Consider the following 19,580-nt stretch of genomic DNA (forward strand, 5'->3'; position numbering starts at 1 on the left):
CGGCTCAGCGTGGGGCTGGGGCCGGGGCCGTCCACCTGCTGCCCCTCCCATCTCTCACACCCAGCCTGACACTTGAGTGTCCCTTCTGCTGGCCAGCAGTGCCCTGGAGACATGGCCAGCCTTCCCATCTCTGCCACCAGGGCCCAGGACAGAGCGGGGATGGAAAAGTCATGACTTGTGTGATCAGCTGGAATTCACCTTGTCCATAGTGGTTCCAGGAAAGAGCTCCAGGCCCTGAGGCACTTACAGGTGGAGCGAGCCAGGAGCAGGTGTTTGCGGATCCTGGGCAAGCAAGGGCAGGCCTGCCAGCCCCCCGCCCACAGGCAGCGCTGCTCAAGTCCCAGCCCCATGTCCACTCAGGGTTGGACCACTGTGGCCAAGCCACCTCACCTCGCTGAGCCTCCGTTTCCCTAACTGTAGAGTGGGACCCAACTCAGACCTCCCCTGCAGGACTGGCTGCTGGACATGAGAGACCCTATGTGCCAGGACTCGAGAGCTCCCCTCACAGGAAATGCCCAGTGAGAGGCGATCTCCTTAAGTCCCGTGTACACGACCCGTGCTGATGTGCTCTTATGCCCAGCAGTATGTGGGTGAGGGTCCCCGTCCCCACCCCAAGCCCCCTCTCTGTTGCTTTCTCTCCCCTGTGGCAGACCCTGGGCCAGGGCAGGTGGGGACTTTTGTTCCATAGCCTGAAGCCCCCAGGATGGAGAAGTGAGGCCTCCTTGGTGCTGCAGGCGGCCCTGGGCAAGAAGCTTTCCTCCCAGCCCAGTTCCCCTCAGTTCCGCCCAGCCTCACAGAGGGAGGTGGGGGAGGCCTGTTCCAGGGGGAGGAGACTCCACACTCCCAGGTCCAGCCCCCATGCTCTTCAGCTTCTTCCTGCACCTGTTTCCTTGTGGCCCAGGCTGCACGATTACTCTCAGGGCAGACGACCACACAGGGCCCGTGAAATGGGCCAGCCCAGGACCCAGGGAGTGGAATGGGACCCCAGCTCCACCCTTCCAAGTCCTAGTGGGATGGCATGTCTGAGTGCCTCCATTTTCCAAGGCAGGAGTGGGATGCCCAGGAGTTCCAGGACTCGGCCCCACATCCCACAATGGGACAGGCCTGCAGGACGCGCCACGGCCGAGCTGCTCCCGAGCACGTGCAGGGATTATAGATTATGGCTTAGCCATTTGCATAGCAGAATCTTAAGCAGCTGCCCCTCCGGCAAACAAGGTCATTTCAAAGACAAAATAGGAGTTCTCCGCCTCCTGCCGCCCATCCTTCCCTTCACATCCGGACTGGTGGCTCCAGGGAGGAAGACGGAGTCCAGGCCCTGGCGGCCCCAGCTCTGCCTCCAGCCGAGGTCCCTTCTCTGTGGCCACTCCTGGGATCACGCTCAGACCCTGGCCCTTCTCTCCTCCTGCCGGCGCCTCCTGCTGCCTCACTGGAGTCCAAGGCCACGGGCCCAGTGACCAGGCCGCACTCCTGCCCGTCCACGTCTGCCTCGCCCCCCACTCAGGCCCTGCGGCATCCTACCCATGCAGGGCTGTGCCCTCTCCCACTCCCTCTGCTCCCTACTGCAGGGCCCCGACTCGCCCTGGAGGCCTGCGGACACCCCTCCTGGAATCAGCTCCTTTCTCCACTTCTCCCTTGCTTCCGAGTTTGGTTTGGGTGGTGACGGCAGGGTTTGGTGAGGTGTGACTGGTCCCTGTGACGGGAGGCTCTGCCCGCGGCAGCCTCTCACCCTGGCGGGTGTCCTGCTTTGGACATCGAGGCAACGACCTCACCGGTGGGTCCTGGCTCCCGCCTGGAAGCTTCCCTGGTACTGGGCGGGTAACGGGGTTTGGGGGGTGAGCTTTTCCTGCCATGAGGCCATGATGACCGCCACCGACAGGGGAGCGCAAGGTGGCTGCTCCAGGCCCCTGCTTGGTCACCTCTCTTGGCCGCGAAAAGGGAAGTTCCAGGCTGCAGATGGCGGCTTCTCCCGGCAGAACCTACCTGCACCCCCTAATCCGAGAGAACCTAGGCCGCCCTGGGGTGGCCGACAAGCTCAAGGCCCACAGCTGAGGTCTGGGAAGCGGCTCCAGCCACACGGCACTACACACTCCTCAGTCCCCCTCCTCATGGAGGCTTCCTGCTGCGGCTGTGGCTCTCCTTACATCCATTTTGTAGATTGGGAAACTGGGACCTGGAGAGGTCAGGCGGCCTGCCTGCTGTCACTCAGCGAGGCTGGGCTGTAGAGTCTGTGCTCCCGTCTCAGAACAGCTCCAGGCGCCCCCATTTGAAGTCGTGGCGCTCCAGAGCAAAGCTGCTTGCAGCATACAGAGCTCAGAACTTTTGAAAACAAAAACCAGCACCCACTGAGTGCCTCCCTGATCTCTTTTTAGGGCTCTGGGAGCACCAGGTATCAGGTAGGGCCAGGAGGGGGCTGAGGTAGGGGCAGTAACAGGGCCAGGAGATCATAGGAAGTCAAGACAACGACCATGTGCACACCGGGACAGCTCTCCCCACCCGGGGACAGTTCTCCGCACCCCAGGACGGCTCCCCACACGCCAGAACAGCTCCCTGCACCCTGGGACAGTTCTCCCCACCCCGGGACAGCTCTCCCCAACCCGGAACAGCTCCCCGCACCCCAGGACAGCTCCCCAGCACGCCAGCGTATCAGCCCATCCCCGCACCACCGACACAGAACTCTCTATATCCCCGGGAGCAGCTACCCCACACGCCAGGACAGTCTCCCCACACGCCAGGACAGCTCCCCGCACCCCGACACAGCTCTGTATACCCCGGGACAGCTCCCCACAGCTTGGGACAGCTCTCTGGTGCTTACAAAGTCATTGTGTGCCCAGGACCTCACTTACGTTTGCAGTAGGTGTTGGGGACCTCTTGGGTGTCCCCTGGGAGGAGGGAGGGGCTGGGAGGCCTCCCGTCTGCCTAGTGTTACATGGTGCCTCCAGGGAGTCCCTGACCACCAGGGAGAGGGCAGCCTGGCTGGACCCATGGTGGAGCTGTTGGGGGAGGTGCCAAGGCCGGGTCTCTCCACCAGGCTAACCCTGTCTACCTTCTGGATGTCCCTGGGAAATGGGTCTAACCGGGGTTGGGGTTGGGGGGTTTCCCAGGACACCTGTGAGCCCGGGTCCAGCCAGCAGATGAGGGCCCATGGGCTACACAATGGTCTCTGCCAGCTGTGACCGGGTGGTCCACCCACATGCAGGACAGTATGGGAGAACTGAGGGCTTCAGGGGAGCCTCAGTGCACCTTCCCCACAAGCCACAGTGGTGCAGCAGTGCACACTTGAGTCCAAGTCATGGCGGCTCCCTCCCAACCCCACAGCGCTGCCCTGCACGTGAAAAGGCCTGTCAGGCTGACCCCGCAGTGAGGGCCTGAGGCACCAGCACCTGACCAAGACCCCCAAAGACACCAGCGTCTGACCGACCCCCGACAGGTGTGTCCTGGGCCTCCCCCCACCTGGTGTCCCTGAGGAGAAGGCACGCAGCCAGCACGTTTCTGCCACGGCGCCTGGGCCCCCCACCATCTTTGGGTCCCAGGTGGGTAAGCCACATCGTCTGCTGTGCTGGATGCCCGGTCCCCCCTTCCTGGGGAACAGCAGGAGGAGCCCATGAGGACCGGTGGCCACGAGGCCCCAGCATTGCCTTGGGCAGCCCCACAGCCCGTGCAGGTGTGACTCGGCTTCCCCTTGGGGCCGGGTCATCCTCCTGGCTGTGGCTGCCCAGGCCCACCCCTCTCTCTGTGGTCCCGGCTGTCCCGTTGCGGGAAGGGGCTGTATTGAACAAGAGGCCTCTCCACGCATGTGCCGCTGCCTACTTGCACCAGCGGGCCCGTGGACCCATCTCTCACTCTCCCTTGCTGCTGGGACCTCGCTGACCCCTTTCTATCTTGGCCCCCGGGAAGGAATGGGGTCCCTCTGCCTCAGCGAAGCCTTCCCTGCTCCCCAGGATGGCGAGCACCTCACCACACGTCTTCTCTCCACAGATGGGGGCCCTGCTGGTGTCATTACGGCCGCTTGCGCGCTCTGCGACGGCCATCTGCTCCCGGCTGTATGCCTGGCACACAGCAGGCACTCAATAAATGTTTGCTGCATCTGCACATGCGTCTGGCTCGAGCACCTGCCCCTCCTCACGACGTCCCTCCTCCACGGGGACCTTGCGACCCCCACTCCGCCTCTGCTGGGCCTCCTCCCTCCCTCCCTCACCCACCAGCTCTCATGACGGCCTTGGTCGGGCAACCCTGGGAAGCCACCCCAGACGCTACTCTGGTTCCTCAGGCCGCGGGATTTATTAGGAACAACAGAAACAATCTGACTACCAGTGTTCCCTGTGTTCATAAATGAATGGAATTCACAGTCCCCGAAAGGGCCACAGGGAGAACACGTTTGTGGGACTTCTGGGGTCAGAACTCTACTACAAATCACGGAGCAGAGTCACCAAATCACCCTCTAGGACACACCCTGTGGCCCAGGCCCCGCGGGGCAGTGTGGCTCGGACTCCGTCCCCCACAGCCTGCAGCCACTCTGGAGTGGGGTGGGGTCCTCTCCTGCCCTTCAGACCTGAGTGCCTGCCTGGGCACCTCAGCACAGCTCTGAATCCCGGCCCAGCTGGGAAGGCTGCGGGCCCAGGCCGCTGAGATGCAGCCTCCTGTTCCCATCTCCCTGCCTTTCCCACCTCTGAGGACGCCTTTCTGGCCATCACACTAGCTCCTCTTCTGCGGCCCAGACCAGGCTTTGATCCAGGGAACCCCCCAGAGCTTCCTTGTACACCACGTGAGGCCCGGGATTGGCCCGAGGGTGCCAAGCTGCAGTGATACCACCAGCTGCACAGGTTGGCTGAGCTTTGGACTAGGCACAGGCCTGGGCCTGGTGGGTCTCCAGCAACCTACACACCTGCCCCAGTACCCACGTGGCCCTGTTCCCGGGGGCCGGGCCAGGCTGCCCGGGAGGCGATGTTGCTGCCTCCACTGCCCACATGGTTACCTGGCCCGCTCCAGGGACTGCCCGGCTCTTCCTCCGTGGGCCTGGGTTCCGGTTCCTGTCCTTCCAGCTCCTTGGGGCCTCCTGGGGATGTGGGGGTCGGTGGCGGTGGGGGTGAGCTAACATCTGCAGAGAGGAAAACACCGTCACATCCCTGCTGAGTGCCAGGCACTGAGCTGCCCCTCCCTGTGGCTGGGAGGGATGCTGAGGCACTGGGCACCGGGTTGGGGAGCTCAGGCCCAGAGCCACCCCCACCTCCTGGCTCACTCTCACTGGGGTGAGACAGACATCCAACTTTTCCTCTTGGTCTTGTAAAACCCCTCATCCCTCATTAATTGTTGCAATGATAATTGTTATTCCAGCTGCTGTTGATAATTAGGGCACAGGATGGCCGACCCGACCGGCCTGCCCCGGCCAGCAGGCACACACGCGGCCACCAGCTCCCCGGTCCCCTCTGCTGGCAGCTGGGGGCCCCTCCACCAGGTCCTGCACCGATTCCAGCCCAAAGGGCATGTTTGCCTTCCCAGCTGGCCTGATAACCACCTCGGCCCCGATCGATGCGATCCCATAAAGCCCCCCCACCCCGTGACGTCACATGCCCACAGATTATTAATACCCGCGATAAGGGCTGTGATTAACATCAAATAAGTCAATCACACAGTATAAAAGTCCTATTATTTTTGGCTATAAATCAAAGTGGCTGGCATCTGAGCTCCAGCCACTGCGAGGGAGCCTCACTGGACCCGCCAAGCGGCAGACACAGCTCCCGCGCTGCTGTCTTATCGCGCCCATCGCCACGCTATCACTCAGGCCTGTGCCAGGTGCAGCCCTGGTTGTTTTTTCCAGCTCCTTCCCGGGCCCCACCCCCACCCCCATGCAGCCCTGGCTCCTAGATCAGATAAGGAGCCTGGCTCCCCGGGAAGCCGGCCTGGGCCAAAGTCCACCACTTGCCCTTTGTTGTGGCCCCTCCATCAGGGCTCCTGCAGCTGGCCGGCAGCACCTGTGTGCGGCACTAAGGCTGGTGGCGGTGACAGCCAAGGGCCTCGGGGTCCACATGTGCCACACGTGCTCACTCCCCATAGCCACTGAGGGACTGGCACCCGGCTCACATGTGCAGGAACTGAGGCTCTGCAAGGGTTAAGAGCCCGGCCCCGGGACCGGCCAGGCAGAGTTCTGACTGCACCACAAGCAGTGTGTGCCAATGGTGATGGCAGCAAGGGCAGGGAGGAGTGGCAGCCAGCGGGTCCCAGGCCTTATCAGAGGCTGGGCTGGACACCTGCACCCAGCCTGGCCGTCCTGGGGCAGGGATGTCCCTGGGTGAGCTGGGGGAGATGGTGGACCCAGCCCTGGGGTCAAGTCCCACTGGCTCTGGTGACCCCGGGGCCTGCTGCCAGAAAAAGGGGCCCAGGCGTAGCAGGCTGGGTGTGTGCAGATGGGGTGATGAGGCCTGCTGGGCTCCTGGGGCTGTGGCCCACCCAGAGGGGACTCTGACACTCAGACTGGGAAATGCTAGGGTGGGGGTCCCCACTGAGAAGCCCCCCTCCCAAGCGAGGGACCAAGGTCTGCCTGGGATCTCCACCCCAGCCCCTCGGCTACAGACCCCTCTGTAACCTCTCCCGCACCCCCGTTGGCCTTGGAGCCTTTGGACCTGCTGTCACTGCCTCCTGGCATCCCTCCGCCCATCAGGGACAGTCCCACGCACCCATCTCTCCTCCACCCCAGCTCACGTCACCCACCTAGCACCCTCCCAAACGGTCCGGGTGGGGCCACATCTCCTCCACATTGGAGTGAGGGTAATTCGCAGTCTCTGTGCAAAGGGTTTCATGGCACGGGTATGAGATTGGTGCCTGGGGCTGCAAGTGGAGTGTGGGGGAGCTGGGCAGAGCCCACCCCACAACCTGCTGCTGTCTCTCTCAGACCTTGGAAAAAGGGGGTGAGCATGCTGACCTCTCCTGGCACCTCTGTCCCAGGGAGGCCCCTTCTCCCAGGGTCTCTGGGTGTGTCTGGGGTACAGCTGTCTCTAGCAGACCTCCTTATGGCAGGTTAACTCTCTCCTGGGAGGGCAGGCCCTCTTCTCGGCTTGCAAAATGCCCTGCCCCATGGAATTGGCCACCAGGAGGGCCCAGGGAGTATGGAGGTGCCGACGAGGGTGGAGGAAATCAGGCTAAACCCAGACCTGGGTGGGACCCCCACTGGGGCACTTGCCAGCTGAATGACCCTGGCAAGTCACCAAACTTCTCTGGTCTGTGAGTGGGGTGTGCTGCCTTAGCAGGAGACACCACTGTGCACCAAGCACCCACTTGCACCCAGCATCCACTGTGCATCCAGCACCCATCTGCTGTGCACCTAGCAACCACTGTGCACCCAGCACCCATCCACTGTGCACCCAGCACCCATCCACTGTGCACCTAGCAACCACTGTGCACCCAGCACTCACTTGCACCCAGCACCCACTGTGCACTCAGCCCAAGCAGCATGCCAGCAGGGGCCTCAGCTCACCAAGCCCCAGGGAGGGGGCCTTGTGGTCCCCACTTCACAGAGAGTTTACTGAGGCTGGGAGGGGCATGGATTCCTGTCCAACTCTGGGCCAGACCTGCCCCACCTGGGCCTTGGTCTGCTCATCTGTATGAGGGCCGGATTTCAGGCCGCACATGCGGTAGGTGTGCACATCTCCCTTTCCCCGGAGACCCCCCAGCCCCACCCAGGGCCTCTGGGCAACAGACCTCCGGCTGGAAGATGCCTGTCCTGGACTCTCGCATATGGCTGGCCCACACCGCTCAGACACCACTGAACTCTGAGTGCATGGTACGGGGAAGCAGGAGGCCCCAGCTGGAGGCATGGTGAGAGGGCTCAGTCTGACTCACCTGTGCTGGGAGGGCTCGGGGCTTCAGGCACCGTGGCCTTTTGCTCCGTGTGGCTGGTGCCCACCAATTGCATCTCCTCTCCGGCCTCCATGTCTCCAAGGGAACCTGTGGACACAAGACGAAGGCGGTTCGGGAGGAGCTCTGGGGAGACGGTGTCTGCCTCCTGCCTCCTGACCCCTCCTGGCATAGGCACAGCCCTGGTGCCCAGGTGGAGTTGGCAGCTGGGCAGGGGTGAGGTCATCCACCCCTACGAGGTCGGAGACCAGGTGGCTGTTAGCCGAGGGCTCCCTCTGGGTCCCTCAAGACTTGACATTTGGGCATGGTGGCTCACACCTGTGATCCCAGCAGTTTGGGAGACCGAGGTGGGAGGATTGCTTTGAGTCCAGGAGTTTGAGAGCAGCCTGGGCAACATGGCAAGACCCTGTCTCTACAAAAAATACAAAAATTAGCTGGGTGTGGTGGCGCACGCCTGTAGTCCCAGCTACTAGGAGGGCTGAGGTGGGAGGATCGCTTGAGCCTGAGAGTTGGAGGCTGCAGTGAGCCGCGATTGCACCACTGCACTCCAGCCTGGATGACAGAATGAGACTTCTGTCTCAAAAAAAAAAAAAACGACCTGATGATTCTTGACGAACCCCCATCCTCTGCAACAATTCCAAAGCTGCAGGATCGTCTCCACCCACCCTTACCTGCCCTGACCCCTGGCCTCTGCTGTGCCCACGGATTCCACTCTTGCCAGAGAAGAGTCACAACCCCTGTGTCTCTCTCCCACCTACTCCCCCCAGCACCAAGGGACAGGTCCCCACCCACTCTGGCAGCCGTGGAGCAGCGAGGGGGCCCTCCCTGTCCTGTAGGCCCAGCGTCCATCCAGGCCCCGAGGGTCGCCATCACCACGGCCTCCGCCCGGCATCATCCTCCAATGCCCTGCCCAGGGGCCCAGTCCCCGTGCGCTTCCCTCACACTCATTCCCTCGGTCTGGGAATTCCCTGGGGTGACGCCCTCGCCCAGCACAGGCCCTGCACAAAGCAGACGCTCACGGACTTGTTGAGCGAACAAACCAAGCAGGGCACAGGTGTCTGCAGCACCGGTGGGTGGAGTGCCTCAGGGCCTGGGCCCCTCAGAGACTCACACATCGGGGTGGGGGACTCCAGGAGCCCACCTTACAGGTGACGAGGCAGACTGAGACAAGGCCATGTGGCCCAAGTGTGGGGGCAGCTGCCCCGGACCCCACAGTGGCTGTGGAGTGGCGCTGAGTGCAGGCGTGCATGCTGATGTCTGCCTACGGGGCTGGTGATGGGTGATGGTGTCCAGTGTGAACAGAGGACAGAGGTGTCCTTCCGTATCCTGCCTAACTGCTCCCTGGGCCCCCAGGCCCTGACTCAGTCGGCGTGCTGGGACTGCCCCCTCCGCACCCATCCTCCACAAGGCCTGGACTGCCCTGCCCAGCCTTCTACTGTCCTGTGTGAGGCACGATGGGGGCAGAGCCTCCAGACCCACTCAGGAGTGGGAGGGGCCGAGGCCCTCCTGAGCCCAGGCCCCAGGTCCTGCAGCTCCCAAGTCACAGCAGAATAGGAAGAAGAAAAGTCTAGAAACCGCGTCAGTGTCTGTGACTTCATGTGTCAGGGGAGCTGAAGGGGCAGAGTGCGCTTCTCTGGCAGAGGGGGGGTGGGGCAGAACAGAAGAACAGACCAGAAGGAAGGCCTAAGCGTTGCAGGCTGGAACCACCATATCCTGAGGGCTGAGCTCCCCATCCCTGGAGGCGAGCAAGCCGCACGGATGGAGAACTGTTCGGGGTGTGTGCCTCTGGCTTGGTGGTTCTGGCTTTTCTTGCCTCATGGCCCCTCTGGGAATCTGATGAAACCCAGTGACTCCTTCCCAGAAAAACACGCCGAGGCGCCCACATGTGCCCAGCTTCAGGAGCTTCTCTCCGAATCCCCGCTGTCCTCCTTCACAGCCCCTCATGCTCCCTGCTTTGCTCCGTGTCTCCAGGGAAAGGCAGAAGATGGGAGGGAGAAGGGCAGGTCAGAGCTGGAGCCTGCTGACGCCTGAAACACCTGCCCAGCCAGTAACAAACGTGCCACCCGCCAGCGTCCAACGCCGGGTTCAGAGGCTGCCTCATGTCAGAGACCCCCAAAGATGCGAGAGAATGAGAAATGCTGTGACTGAGTTTCAGGCTGATGTCCGAGGCTGACCCCGCCGTTCCATGCAGCAGGGAGGTGGGAAGGTGGATTTTCTGTGTTTGGACTCCAGCCCCCTCTCTGATCATCAGCAGGCTGTGGCTGGCTGATGCCATCAAACCAAACTGCTCCTAGAGGGGCAGACGCCTTTTCTGCCTTCTGCTGACACCTGAGGGCCAGGTGCCCCTCCAGGATGCAGGGGTGCGGTGCACCAGACCGCTGAACACTGCCCGGGGCGTCCAGGCCACTGAGGGGACAGTCAGAGAACCACCGATGGGCCCCGACCAAAAACAATGGCAAGTTCTAGAAGTGCAGTGAGGGAAGGAGCCATGAGAGAAAGAGAAAAAAACACGGGGAGGGGAGGGGCTGCCACCAGCAGATCTTGGAGGGAACAGCGTGGTTGTTGCGAGACCAGCCCCTGAGAAGACAGTTCTGGCAGAGGGGGCCACATGGGCAAAGGCCCCGGGCGGGGACAGAGGTGGTGGAGGAAGGGGAGCTTGGGGGCCAGGGTGTGCTGGCAGCCAAGGCTGAGGGCAGGCAGGGTCCTGGCCGTGCTGACCTCAGAGGCCACGGGGAGGAGGCGACCCTCATCCTGGGGCCACCGGGGAGCCATGGGGGGTCCTGGACAGGAGGGACAGGCTGGACTTTCCCAACTGCTGCCTTCGGCGTTCTACCTGGGACCCGTGAGTCCGGGCCTCCTCAGAGCACCTCAGAGCTGTAATTACAGGAGGGGGCTGGGCTCAGACCACACAGGAGCCAGCCCCAGGCGAGGGCTCGCAGCCTCCCATCAAAGCACCCACACGGGCAGCCTCCAGGGCGGGCTGGGCACACGCCTGACCGGTCCAACTCCTGCCCCTGGGACAGGAGGCCCAATCCGAGTGCCCTCCCTCAGCACACGCCAGGGCAGAAAAGCAGCCATGGCCGCCCCACCCCCTCACCTCTGGGCAATGCCATCCACAAGGCCAGGAGGTGCTCAGCCGTCCCGCCTTGGTGGCAGCACGTGAAGCACTCAGCTCAGCCCGGCTCCTCCCCATTCCAGAGGCCTGTGCTTTCCATGGCTGTCATGGAGCTCAGAGGGGCTGCCCAGGAGCTGAGGTCCCTCCTGCTGAGCAGCTGTAGGGCCTCAGGGCCTCAGTCGCCTGCTCTGGCAAATGGGCTCGAGGCCACCTGCTTTCAGGGACTTTGGGGACCAGAGCACTGGGGTTGGGGTCCACAGGAGACGCAGCCCTGTGCATAGCTGCCGCAGCCCCAGGAAGGCAGGCTGGCTTTCCATGCCCCACCCAGGTGGGCCTCAGACACCCAGGGGGGCGCTAGGCTGGCGATGGGTTCTCCTATTTACAGGAGAACAAAGGCGCCTGCTCTACACAAAGCCGTGACGACGAGCGTGGAAAAGAGGCTGCCAGGGTAATTTCAGTTCCAGCACAATTAAAACAGCTCTGATAATGCGGGAGACAATTGTCAGCCCACAAATAGGGTGTGTCGAGGCGGATGCTGCCCTGGGCCTGCCTCGGCGTCTGAGAGCAGCTGCCCGGTCCCCGCTGAGCCCGAGTCAGTACCGGTCCCGTCTGTGGTCCACCGGGGGTCCATGGGGACTGTCCAGATGGGCAACAGAGCACTTGGGCCCCCACTGGCTGGGGGCATCTGTGAGCCACATCTCCTCTCTGCCGCTTTCCCCCTGGGCTAGCAAAGACTCCCCCGAGCCTTTTTGGGGACCCTCTCTCTGTGCCAACAGCCGGAGCAGGCCAACCCATGGCCAGGTAGGCTGACAGCTGCTGCGTCCTTGCAGTGTGACCTTGAGCAAGTCACTCCACTCTCTGTGCTGTTTCCTGGTCTACAGATGAAGCCACAGCAGCTCCCATCTCAGGAGATGAAACGTGCAGCCTGCCCACATCCTCAGAGCCCGACACGGGGCAGGTGCTCAGTGAACATGAACTGTGGCTAGCACAGATTTTGGGAAATGGGCGAGGGTATGAATGGTTAAGACCAGATGGGCGGCGCTCAGCACTTTACAAGTGCCCACCCGTAACTGCCCCCACCCACGTAGCCCAGCGAGGTGGTCGTCCAATTCCATTTCGGATGGGGAACCTGGGGTGTGGAGGTTGGCGGCCCACTCAGACCTCAGCAGGTAGGGGCGGTCAGGAAAGTGCATGGGGACAGGGTGCATGGAGGACGGGGGACCAGGACACGGACTTGGTGATGGCTGTGGCAGGGTAGAGTGGAGTGGGGTAAGCAGGACCTTGGGGGCAGCCATCGTGGAAATCCCACTCGCCAGCCACATCCCAATACCCACAGCAGGAAGCCGAGTCATGCCCACTTTACAGGTGAGTAAACCAAGGCCCAGCAAGGCCGACTTGTGAGCTGCCCTGTCCAGGGCCCCTGGCGAGGAGGCAGTGGTGGGGGCGGTGGGATAGGAACTTGGGGCTGGATTTCAGACCTGCACCCAGCACACAGCCCTTCCCCAGGCCAGACACAGCCCCCACACCTCCCTCGCCCCGGGCCCACCTGCAGTGAGGGTGATGCTAGCCCCATGGCCTGGCCCGGGAGAGGTCAGTGGCCAAGGCCGCACCTGCCTGGGGGTGTCCACAGGCCATGGTGGTGGTCACCGGTGGCCAGGGCAGCGCTGGGCTCAGCCCCTGCGGTGCCCGGAGCCCCTTGGTTATCACAGTTAGCAGACACCCGCGCGCCCATCCGTCTCCTGCTCATTAAGCCGGACGCCAAAATGGAAATGAAAACATAATAGCTATTTGATTGGGGGTGAGATATTTTGCATATTGGCTTGGCGCTGATAGCGGAATTTCATCAACTCCCTTTTTTCATGCTTTAAAACTGAATTACGGAGCTGGCTCTGTGCAGTGGGATGATCCCAGCTCCCTTCCAAGTCCCGGTGCTGACGATTAAGGTGGCCCCTCCCAGCTTTGATGGCGAGGCACTGGGGGGCTCCTTTGAACGAATGCCCTGCAGAAAGCCAGAGCCAGTCGCTGAGGAGTGGGGGGACATCCCTCAGACTGTGGGCCCCAGGGTGGCCATGCCAGGTGGGGTGCAGATGGGGGCTGTGGATGAGGAGTCTGAGGCCCCTGGGGAGGCCCCTGGGGTGCCCCTGGCTCTGTGGCCTTGGGCAAGCCTCCTGAAAACCAGGGCCCTGGCCCAGGGAGCACCCTGCCCCAGCTCAGGGTTCGAGAGCAGCCTAAGTCCCCAGTGGGTGCCTGCAGGGGACACAGGTGCCTATGCTGGCCTCTCTTGGGGGTCCTCTCATTCTCGGTCTAGAGGGGAGGAAGTGGAAGTATAGGTGCCTGCCCAGGCCCCATGTGAGCAGCTGGTGGGGTGGGTGGCCACTGGTGGCCACATGGCCCCGCTCCTCCCCCACCAGAACCACGGCTCTTTCCTTCCCTCATTCATCGGCTCCCTCACTCGCCCGCCCCCTCACGCACTCAATTCTTCCTCCTTCACTTTCGCTGGCTCCTTTCCCCTTCCTGAGCCCTTGGCGTGCCCCACCCTCACGAGGTGCTGGAGATCCTGCAGTGACCAGCCCCACCCCCCAAAAAAGTGGAAGATGCCAGTGTGGGCACCACAGGAAAGAGTCAGAGGTGCCATCCAGGAAGGCTTCCTGGAGGAAGTAGCAAGTGGGTGGCAATCTGGATGGGGAGAGGAGGAGGCTGCCAGCACCAGGTCCAGGGAAAAGCACTCTAGGAGGAGGGAACAGCAGGAGCTGAGGCTGGCACAGGGCAGGCAGCTTCTCCCTGAGCCTGGTTTCAGGGGATGAAACTGTCTTGCCAAAGGCTGGTGTCGGGACTCAGACAGGTGTTGGCAGCGGGCACTGGGCGCAGATGTGAGGTTGTCACCACAGCTGCTGTTACTGTTTCTACTCCGCAGGGACGTGCCGCATCTTCCCCCTGCGGCAGAGGGTGTGAGTGGATGAAGGCCAGGGCTTGGGGAGGGAGTGCTGTGGGGGGGCAGCGTGGGGGAGGGAGGGAAGGGGAGGGGAGCGGCGAGGGGCACAGGTCGGGGCAGAGGATGGGATGGGGAGATGGAAGACGGGTGGGGCTGGGGAGGCGGAAGAGAAAGACCCCCAGGGCTGGCCTCCTGGTCTTGCTGGCCCTGGGCAGCAGGTCGGCGGGCGGTGGGGGGGGTCACAGCATTGCCAGGAGAGAGACCCTGGCCTCTGGTGGGACAGCGGCCAGATAAGGCCCTGATAACAGAGAGAAAACAGCAACAGATTCAGACTTTCCCACCAGCTGGGCAGCGGGCAGCTCGGGCCACGGTGGGGACAGAGAGGAGACAGGGACAGCCCCGCTCGCTCTGTGGAGGCCACGCTATGGGAGTGCAGGGTGACTGGGGCCCAGGCCAGGTCTGGGGGCCGTGGTGAGCCATCATAGAGGGCCTGGGTCCCCCAAGCTGACCCGAGTTGAGTCTACAGCTTGACCTCTTGGCCGGAAGGCAGTATGACCTCTGGCCGAATGGCCCCCTCCCGGGTCCCTGGTGAGTGGCTGATGCTCTCCACATCCCCCAGCCCAGCTAGGAGCATCTCTCATCCCGTGAATCTCGCCAAGCAGGGAAACCGAGGCACAGAGAGCAGCAGTGGCAGCAGCCCAGCCCCACCGTCAAAGTGGGGTCTGTTGGCAACGCCAGCCCATCACCATCTGCGTGGGGAGCCCAGCCCCGTGGCAGGGACTCAGGACTCACCACCCACACCCTCAGGAAAAAGTGGCCAGTACCTCACATGCAATCCATCGAGCAGCCAGGCTGACTTCCAGGCACAAGGGCAGCTGAGGGAGCGGGCGGTAGAGCCTGGGAGAGCCCAGAGCAGATGGCGCCTTCTGTGCCTACCCACCTACCCACCAGGGAGCCCAGGCTCAGCACACACCCCTGGACCCTCATGCTTCCTTCACGTCCAACACATCACCCCGGTGTGGCCCGGAGCCGCCATTGCCATGTGGGGTCCAGGCCCCTGGGCAAGTCCCTGCCCCTGTTTCCCTCAGGTAGCATTTGTCACCTGGCTGCTTAAACCCACAGGTCCTCAGGTTGGCCCCCAATTCCTTCCCCTGCTGCCCCTGCCTCAGGGCCTCAGCACCCCTTGCCCCCTCTACGGGAACCCTCGCCCCTCTCTGCAGTTGAGGCCTCCTCATTCCTCTGGTGGAGGCTCTTTCTCCCGGTCTAGGTCTGTCCGCCGCGGTCCAGGCCTCCCTTCCAGCGCCCCAGCTCAGCCGGAGCCTCGCGTTTATTTGCAGGTCACACTGGTTCACCTGCTGGACTGGGAGGGGGCGTGTGTGCCCCCATGGGCCCAGCACAGCAGCTCAGTGAGCCCTGCGGGAGGCAGGATGGGCAACCCTGACAGCAACCCCTTACAGGGATGCTGGTGCAAGATGCTAAAGAAAGAACACAGGAATGGCTGTGTAGACGCAGACGCTGATGGAGATACAGAATGAAGAGGCTCTCGGGGGCTATGAGAAGCCCAGGCTGGGCGGGTGCCCCACAGGAGCCCCACCCCTGGCCCACCAGCAGCTCCATCAGTTCGGGATCGGCACTCGGTGTCAGCCAGGGCAACCACAAAAGCGGATGCTGGTGAGAGAGTGCGGCTTACTAGAGCAGCGCCCTAACCAGCTCGGGAGCACGTGGCTGAACCTCCAGGGTCCCAGAGGGTCGTGGCGGGCTGAAGACGTGACCTGAGCCCACCACCTGGGCTGTGCCTTCTGGGCCCAGACACCCTCCCCCATGGATCCTGCCCCTCAACCGTGCCAGCGGGCCGGGATCAGGGGAGACATGGGGGTTGAGCGGCTCCACCCACAGGCAGACGGACAGAGTTTGCACACACCCTGCCACGGGGAGCTCCTGCCTCTTCTGAGTCCCAGACCCACCCGCCCCCAGATCTGTTCTCCCTGCTCTCTCCTCCGAGGTCGGCCTCAGGCTGTGGGCTCCAGGAGGGCCAAGCCAATTTAAGTAGTCTCAGAGCCCAACACGCCCTCCAGGCCATGCCTGGGGTGCTGCTGCTGAACCGAATGTCCCCAGGCTCAAGGAGGTGGCTGCTGTGCAGGGGCCCTGAGCCCTGACTCACTCCCAGGGAGAGCCTTATAAATTTTCCATTGAGATGGAATTCACATACAATCAACTGCATCCCCAAAAGCATCCTCTTGGCTTTTCTTTTCCTTTCTTCTTTGAGTTGGGGTCTTGCTTTGTTGCCCTGGCTAGAGTACGCCTGTGCAATCACAATTCACTGTATCCTCAAACCCTTAGACTCAAGCGATCCTCCGGCCTAAGCCTCCTGAGGAGCTGGGACCACAGGTGCATGCACGCCACCATGCTGGACTGTAGCAATCCTTCTACCTCAGCCTCCCAAAATGTTGGGATTGCAGGTATGAGCCACTGCACCCAGCCATGTTTGGCTTTTAAAGGCAGGAAAGTTTGCTGGAAAATGGGTATGGTGGTAACATGCAACCTAAATACAAACCAGGCCCCACCTGGCCCAGTCTCATGCAAAGAAACACAGCGAAGTGACCCAAATCTGTGCTTGTTTCTCTTCAAGAGTATTAAAGGAGTCACTGAAAATCTTACTCTTTCTAACATCAGCCACCTTCCTGTGCCCTTCTCCGCTGACCCGGGGCCCTCACTGGCTGAAGCTCACACGCCCAGCCCATGTGGCTGCTCAGCTCTCCCTTCTCGGCACTCATGTGAACTGTGCCCACTTCTCTCCCTCCTCTCCTCTCCTGTGGTTCCCTCTATGTCCATGTTCCGACTCCCTCATGGAAGGCAGGGATGCCGGGCTGGCAGAGACCAGAACTCACTTTCAGGGCTGTGGGGAAGCTCTGTGTGGCCCCAGTCTGCAGATGGTGTGGAGAAGGGACCCGGCATGTGGGCGTGCGCATGTCCACATCTTCTCTCCATCCCTTTCACGCTGTGTGTTTAGCGTAAGCACAGCCTTGGGGGGCTGGGGTCTTGCAGCCAAAAGCGGTCCCCGGCCAGGAGTGGGGAGCCCTCAGGCCACCGGCTTAGCTTCTGACCATCTTGGGCCCTCAAACGCTTTGCCTTTCCCTGCCCCTCTGGGAAGCCCTCCCTGGCCCATCGTATGTTCGAGTCGAGTCCAGCTCCCTCCCTCGGTGCCAACAGCCTGGATTCCACGACACACTTGCTGTGTGAAGGACTATCACCCTGTCTTCCCAGCCATGCTTGGCCATGTGATCATGTTCACTAAGCAGCCCCCAACCCCTCACCTGCTCTGCTCAAACGCCTCCCATGGGCCCCCAGGGATCTCAGAGCAAAAGCCAAACCCCTACCCAGCTCCCGCCTGGTTTCTGAAAATGGCCCTGCCCTGGCTGCTCCCTCTGCCAGAACTTCCAGCAGGCACCTGCTCGGCCCTCCCCCTCCCTCAGCCCTCCCCAGTTCCCACAATGGCTGCCCTGCCACTTGGCGGCCCTCCTTCCCTCCCTTCACCTCTGCTCACAGCCGCACCCCCAGCATCTAGAACGGTGCCTGGCACACAGTAGGTACCCAGCAAATGTTGATGGACACGGGAAGGGTCAGGGCTGGAAACAGGCTGGTGGGGTGTGGCTGGCTCGGAGGGGGGTGTGGCTAGGTCATCCTGGGCTCCCTGAGCAGGGAGGTTGTGCAGAGGGATGGGGGCTTGGTTGGTTCCAGCGAGGGGCTTTTGGGTCTCAGCCTGCTCATCCTGGGGTGGGTGAGCCAGACTGAGTCCCACCTGGCTGCCTGCCCCTGTGGGGTCTGAGGCCTGGGTGGGTGTGGGGGCACTACAAGGAGAGGGATGAGACTCAGGGTCATGGGGCACCAACATTGGGAGAGGGTCCTGCACCCACACCCCCTGAGCCCCACTACTTCCTCCTGTGGCCGACCCAGTAACTGAGGGGTGGACCTGGTGGGCTTAACTGCCCTGGGCCCACAGCCACGCCCAGCCTCTGGCCGCATGGTGTCCAGGCTGAGCAGCCATCTGCAGGGCCAAGGGTGGGCCCAGGCACTCCTGCACCTGTGTGTCCCAGGCAGCATCAGCTGCAGGCTGATGGGGCTCCTCCGAGCCCGGCCCATCCCTGGGCAGAGGAAGTAACAGTGGTGGGCAGCGGACAGTAGGCAGTGGCCAGCAAGCTTTGGAGTGGCTACACAGATAGCACAAATCCAGGTGTCCAGACCCAGCAGACTGCCTGCACCTTTTCCCGAGCCCTGCCCTGTACCCGGCGTTGTCCTTGGGGTCCTCACAGCCAGGAGAGAGAACCTGGGCTTTCTCAGGCCCCAACTCGCTCTCCCCTCCTCCTCCACCTCCCTTTTTCTTGGCCGTGCCCCCCAGACTCCTGCCCCTGCTCAGGGTTACTTGGGTGGAATTGGGACACAGGTCTGTGCAGCTCCCAGGCCCGAAGTCTGGTCTCTCCCCTTGCTGGCCTCAGTTTCCCCTCCTGGCTCCGTGTCATAGGCAGATCACAGCTCAGCAAGGCCCTCCCCGGTCCCACACCTTCCCTCCCATCACGTACATTCCTGCCCTCGCCATGCTCCCTGTGCAACTGTCCACCCTCCCCTCTGACAGCTCCCCAAGGCCTGGGCCCTGCCAGGCGCCCGCTGCGTGGCTGAAGCCAGGGCACCCTCAACACCCCACGGGAGCGTCCACCTGCCTCGCCTGCTGTGGTGCAGGGCTGGCACCGGGCACGTCTCCTCCCAGAGCTGTGACTCCCTCTGACCAGATCCCCATCAACACGGGTGCACAGCTCTTCACAGTTTATGAAGCTCTGCCAGGATCAAGCACAGGCCTGTAGGGAAACTGAGGCAGAGAGCAGCATGGTCCCAACACGGGCCTCAGGCCAGCTGCCATTCAGGGACAAGTGGAATCCAGCCGGTGCCTGGCTCTGGGCGTAGGGGCTGCCCAGGTCCTGGTTTACACATCTGGCCGATGGGGATGGACTCATCAGTCTCGAAGAGCTGCAGTGAACAGAGGATGGGAGGTTCTGCAGGAGGCAGAGGGGCCCCAGATGCGGGTTCCCAACAGCCCTCGGGGTTCTGCAGCAGGGGCGGTAAGAGGGGAGCGAATGAACGTCCTGTGTGTGGGGATGGAGGATGCTGAGGAGGCTCGAACAGTGTTCGGGACAGAGAAGAGTGGGCTGGCGTAGGGGGCTGGCTTCAGACGAGGTGGTCACCAGGGCTTCTCAGAAGGTGACCTTTACCTGCGGCTGAGAACAGCCCTGGGCAGAGAGCGCTGAAGACAGAGTCCCCCACCCCGAAGTGGGAAGGAGCCCCGCACAGCCCAGGAATGGGAGGAGGCGGGTGGCGGGGAGGCAGGGGGCTGGAGGCGTCAGAGGGAGCTGGGGTTTTATTCTGGGCACCGTGGGAAGCCACCATCAGACGCTGAGCAGAATGCCAAAATCTGTCAGACTGTGTTAGGGTCACTGGGCTGCTGGGGGGAACCCTGGCCCAGCAGCTGCTGTATCTGCCACCACCTCCAGGCAGCCCCCCAGCTTCTGGCCATCTCTTTGGGCTCCCTTGGATCCTCCCCCTGCCCTGAGCCTGCCCCTTCTCTGGGGCCAGGGCCAGTGGGCTTGTCCCCCACCCGTGTCCCCAGGGGCAGGGGCCCGGGCGGGGCAAGGCAGA

General features: G+C 62.6%; 1 protein-coding gene across 1 annotated transcript in view; it reads right to left on the reverse strand.

Annotated features, from left to right (window-relative positions):
- The window catches only part of ZFPM1 (zinc finger protein, FOG family member 1), a 74,262-nt gene that overhangs the window by 34,231 nt on the left and 20,451 nt on the right, over positions 1–19,580 (reverse strand). Inside the window, 2 exon segments of the mRNA XM_021932280.2 lie at positions 4,973–5,095; positions 7,834–7,938. Of these exon segments, the coding sequence (XP_021787972.2) occupies positions 4,973–5,095; positions 7,834–7,938 (228 nt within the window).

Source organism: Papio anubis, chromosome 18 (assembly GCF_008728515.1).
Source record: "Papio anubis isolate 15944 chromosome 18, Panubis1.0, whole genome shotgun sequence".
Classification (NCBI taxonomy): Eukaryota; Metazoa; Chordata; class Mammalia; order Primates; family Cercopithecidae; genus Papio; species Papio anubis.